The 5,673-nt window shown below is 35.8% G+C and overlaps 1 protein-coding gene across 1 annotated transcript in view; it reads right to left on the reverse strand.

The window, feature by feature from the left end:
• LOC111086484 (glutamate-gated chloride channel-like) overlaps positions 1–5,673 on the reverse strand; it is a 70,617-nt gene that overhangs the window by 2,063 nt on the left and 62,881 nt on the right. The window contains exons 6-8 of the mRNA XM_022389523.1: positions 5,290–5,372; positions 3,646–3,786; positions 403–839 (exon numbers count right to left, since the gene is read on the reverse strand). Coding sequence (XP_022245231.1) covers positions 403–839; positions 3,646–3,786; positions 5,290–5,372 — 661 coding nt within the window. The remainder of the gene's footprint in view (positions 1–402; positions 840–3,645; positions 3,787–5,289; positions 5,373–5,673) is intronic.

The following is a 5,673-nucleotide window of genomic DNA, read 5'->3' on the forward strand; positions in this document are numbered from 1 at the left end:
TATTAATAATTAGAACGACATTTTTAACATGATTAGAAACAGAAAAAAAAAAAGGAGTATAAAACCAAACAAGAAAAGTAACATATGAAAAAACATCATAAATAATAAGTGTTAAGGCACACAGAGATTATGTTTTTAATTAACAATAGGTATGAATGCATCTTTACACAAAGCACAATTGTGTGTACATGAAAATCCTAAGCTCGGCAGACCTGCCCCCCAGTGGCACAGCTATATGTCTGCGGATTTCTACTGCTAGAAACCGGGTTTCGATACCCGTGGTGGGCAGAGCACAGTTAGCCCTTTGTATAGCTTTATGTTTAATAACAAACAACAACAACAACTCGGCATACTTTAGCATCAGGTTATGAATCAAACAAACAACAACAACAAAAATCGTACCACCCCATATTTTCCGAACTTCCGTCCTTCTTGGGCAACTACTGAACTGATTCGCGAGGGTTCCGTCGAAGGCTGGTTCATTGCAGACTCTGGACGATTCGTTGATTGGTGGTAGCCAGGTTTTCTGTACAGGTAGTTCACTGCTATGAACTCCAGCATGGAGGCGTAGATAAAGAACATACAAACTCCGTCCCACATGTTCATCGCAGTTATGCTGGAGACCACAGGCAATGTTGACCGGAAACTGTTGGTGGTAGTACAAAAATTCAACATTGTGGTCACACCAATCATAACGCGAGCTGGCACAGCGTTGATTTCTAACCAGAAGCTGATGAAAGAACTGGAAACCAGGATGATCCCCGGGGCGAAAACGGTGCTGATGTAGAAAGATTTGTCTCGGGTGAAGACAAGTAACACTTTTAAACAACTGTACTCGTCTGTAGAGAGAGTGAAGACACAGACACATATAAAAGGTTAAATAGAACCAGCAGAACGACACGAGTTAGATAGCCGAAACAGTTAAACATTTTACTGTTTTTTTTTAGTAATTAGACATGATTACGCCCCTCAGTGGGACAGCGGTTAAATAGAACCAGCAGAACGACACGAGTAATATAGCCGAAACAGTTAAACATTTTACTGTTTTTTTTTAGTAATTAGACATGATTACGCCCCTCAGTGGGACAGCGGTATATCTGCGGGCTTAAAATGCTAGAACCGGGTTTCGATACCCGTGATGGGCAGAGCACAGATAGCCCATTGTATAACTTTGTGCTTAACTTCAAACAAACAAACGAATATAGGGAATAAAGATTATTGTAATTCTAAAAACAAATGAGTAAAATCAAAGAAGAATATCTCCATAATCCATAGCCGACGAGGCCTTTCGCTCAATACCAAAGCTCCTCGGGTCTTATGGGACACGACAGACATAATACTGGTCTAGGCTTTACTTATATCATTAACTTTCATGAACAACGACTGTTATGGTGTGAAGTACATTAAGTCACTTAAGTGTAACTATTAACAGTTCTGTTTAAGTCACTTACTGATCAGATTTGAAGAGTAAGGGTTCATAACACCTTATTATTCAGTATATTTTAGCACCAATTATTTAACAATTTGTTATTATTATATTTGAATTAGCTTTACTATCATACAGAAGAACTGGAGAACCAGCGAACTAGTCCTCTTGTCCATGGAGATAAAGGTAGAATATAAACGAATGATTACCTGACCAGAGTCAACCAGAGTCAGACAGATTTTAATCCAGCTCTGACTAGTGCGGCTAAGATGAAAGAGTTTGATGAAATAAAAGTGGGATTGTTTAGTTCAATAAAAAAACACACCACAAACTGAGGCATAAGCTTGGAGAGATAAACAACGTTCAGTAATAAAAAATACAGATGGCTCTTAAAATCGAACTATGGTATCTATTAAAATAATTTTTTGTAAAGTGTTACTGTTAATATCGGATCCCTTTAATTTCTCGTTAAGACAAGATTAGCATAATTATACTCGATCGCGACATCTATTGTCGAAACCAAGAACATCTGCGAGCTTTTTTGGTACATTCTGGACACCAGGTATCTTTTGTACATTGAGGGAATTGCGGACAAACTAACTGACAAATGACTTTGGGTCATTTGATAATATTTTTACAAAAATCATTGCAACGATTTTGTTCGCAAAGCTACACAATGGGCTATCTTTGCTGTGCCCACCACGAGTATCGAAACCCAGGCTTATCGTTGAGCCACTAGGGGGCCATTGCACACACACAAAAACAGCGGAATTAGTATGCAAACTCATTTCGTGAATTGTACATCACACTTATGTGAACGCCGATAAGACTAAAAACACCAAACACCTTAGTGCCCAATTTAAAAAAAAATAATAGTAAAGCTTAACTAGTCATTACTGATTCATTAACGTCGTCTGTCTGTGAAAGTCTTAGAAAAGAAATAACATGCCAAAAATATTTAATTTTCTCATTTATTAGTTCTGAAGTATTTAAAAAAGGTAATTATAATAAGCTGCTGCCATCTATGAAAGTGTTGAGAAAACAGTTAGTGTCAGAAACGGTTGGTTCTCAAAGTAAAGTTCGCGGTGGGTAAGCAGGAAGTTATTGACCTACAGTGCAATGAGAACTGAGGGCACGTAGCCGATTACGTAATTTTCTACCAGGAAAATAACAACAATACTCAAAGTAAATGATAACGTGTAGCACTTCCATACTGAGAAACTTAAGACATGGGATATAAAAGTAGTGACAGCCGCTAATTCCTCAAATATTTTCAGAACGTGTAGGAGAGGATCAATTGATTTCAGAAAGATATATGCAGAATACATAACCATGGCCTCTAACAACACAGAAATAGTCCTTCTCAGGACATCCCTGATAACAGCAGCCGAAACGTAGGATAAATTACTTACCATTTAAGTATTATATATATATATATATATAATTCTCGCTAACAATCAGATTTAAGGTGATCGTGTAAGCTAGTAACCATGACAATAATTACAGATATTTATCTGTTTAGAATTTTCCAGCAAAGCTACACAAGACCTCTATTTATGTGCAGTTGCCTCTAAGTTTCGAACTGGTTTGGTTTGTTTGGAATTTGCGCAAAGCTACACGAGGGATATCTGCGTTAGCCGTTTCTAATTTAGCAGTAAAAGACTAGAGGGAAGGCAGCTAGTCAGCACCACCCACCGTCAACTCTTGGGCTACTCTTTTACCAACGAAATAGTGGGATTGACCGTCACATTAAAACGCCCCCAAACAGCTGAAAGGGCGAGCATGTTTGGTGGGACGGGGATTCGAAGCCCGGACCCTCAGATTCCTCGAGCGCCCTAACCACCAGGCCATGCCGGGGTCCGGTTTCGAACTGATAGCCTAGAAGGAAGGTAACCAGTTAGTAGCATTGAGGTAACGCATGGACTTCTCTTGTCTTACTGAATAGGTGGATTTGACTGTCACTTTTATAACACACCCACTAAGCCAAAGTAAGGAGCATGCTTTTGTGACAACGAAACCCGAACAACGAAATCCCAGATTCACAATCTGAGCACACTAACCACTCGATCACACCCTGCTCCTTTCAGAGAATAATTTGTTTCGAACTGCGTTTCACAATTAGGGATGGACAGCGTTAAATAAACCTCGTGTAGCTTTGTACGAAATCCAACAACAACAACAATATTTTTTTTCTTTATGATGAAATAAAACCCACTTGCCTCGCCAGGTGTATCTCCTGTCACAATCTCCTGTATCGTTTTTCACCAAGTAAGCGTTGTGTTTCCTCAGGGATGTAGCGTTGATTATGTTCTTTTCTGTGGAGGACCATTGCAGCTTTACCTCCGTCTTTTCGTTAGACACTATTTATTGACAAACAAAAAACAACACCTTTGACGTTCCGGACAATGGTTTTTAAACCCTTTATGATGACTTTTGTTCTGTAGGAATCAAACTGTCTATTGGTTTTAAACGTAAGTTCAGTGACGGTTTTTTTTGTAAAGTCTTAAATGATGTTTAGTAAAACAGCACGACAAATACCAAACGTTGCAACCTGTATTGAAACTTCTCAATTTTTTTTTAAGTTTGGAACACTGCAATAAGAACAAAATCAAGGTACTTCAAGTTTAGTTGAATTTTTCATGATTGATAAAAACGTTCATTCACTAAGAGTTCAGCTGAATTTGTGAAAACAGATGTTCAAGTTTGTTATTACAGAAAACTAAGAAATAAAACAGATGTCCAAGTTTGTTATTACAGAAAACTAAGAAATAAAACAGACATCTGTTTTATTTCTTAGTTTTCTATAATAACAACTTTGTACATCTGTTTTATTTCTTAGTTTTCTATAATAACAACTTTGGGCATCTGTTTTATTTCTTAGTTTTCTGTAATAACAAACTTGGACATCTGTTTTATTTCTTAGTTTTCTGTAATAACAAATTTGTACATATGTTTTATTTATTAGTTTTCTGTAATAACAAACTTGGACATGCAAGTTTGTTATTACAGAAAACTAAGAAATGAAACAGATGTACAAATTTGTTATTACACAAAACTAAGAAATAAAACAGATGTAAAAGTTTGTTATTACAGAAAACTAATAAATAAAACAGATTACAATAATCAAAGAACAACCGTTCGATATTAATATAAGCACATATTTCACAAATCTAAATTACCAGATTACTCAATAATTATAATTCTCATATTCTAAAAAACAGTTGAGAAAAGACATAACGAATCATAAATATAACAGTTGAGGATAAACCTAAAGGTTTCTAACTAAAACACTTGAGGATAGACCTAACGGTTTCTGACTAAAATAGTTGAGAACAAACATAACGGTTTCTAACCAAAGCAGTTGAGGATAGACCTAACGGTTTCTAACTAAAACAATTAAGGATAGACCTAACGGTTTCTAACTAAAATAGTTGAGAACAAACATAACGGTTTCTTACTAAAACAGTTGAGAAAAACATAACGGTTTCTGACTAAAATAGTTGAGAACAAACAACGGTTTCTAACTAAAGCAGTTGTGGATAAACCTAACGGTTTTTAACTAAAACAGTTAAGGATAGACCTAATGGTTTCTAACTAAAATAGTTCAGAACAAACATAACGGTATCTAACTGAAACAGTTGAGGATAAACTTAACTGTTTCTAACTAAAACAGTTGAAAAAACATAACGGTTTCTGACTTGCGATCTTAATCACAACATATTATAATTCCGTAACAAAGACGTTGGGAGTTTTTAACATATGTTTCTCTGCATCTTACCCACGTAATATTTCCATGCTATTTTTACAGTAACAATAATAGATCTTAGAACGGATTTTATGTTAAGAAATATGATCACACTTACCGCTTTCGTAAGCAAAAGGGCACTTTGGATTGTCAAAAGGGAAAATTCTCAAGTTTCCTTGACAGTTTAAAATCATCTCTCTTCTGCAACGGTAAAAACAATATACACGATAAAACTCATTTGAAAGCTGATAGATTATACATTCATTATTACGTTGTTCAGATGTTCGAGATACCGCAGAACACTTCAACTTGACTTAATCGTTTAAATCTCTGTTTTATACAGTGTGTAGACTTCTCGGATATTCGATATTTTACGCCATAAAACAATAAATATCACAGTGTTAAAATCTTAAGAACTATACATTTTGTTTAATTAAGAACCAGATATGATAACTACTTATTATAGGATAATATTCTTACCAGTTCTGTTTGTTTGTTTTGG

Source organism: Limulus polyphemus, unplaced genomic scaffold, assembly GCF_000517525.1.
Source record: "Limulus polyphemus unplaced genomic scaffold, Limulus_polyphemus-2.1.2 Scaffold1138, whole genome shotgun sequence".
NCBI lineage: Eukaryota > Metazoa > Arthropoda > Merostomata > Xiphosura > Limulidae > Limulus > Limulus polyphemus.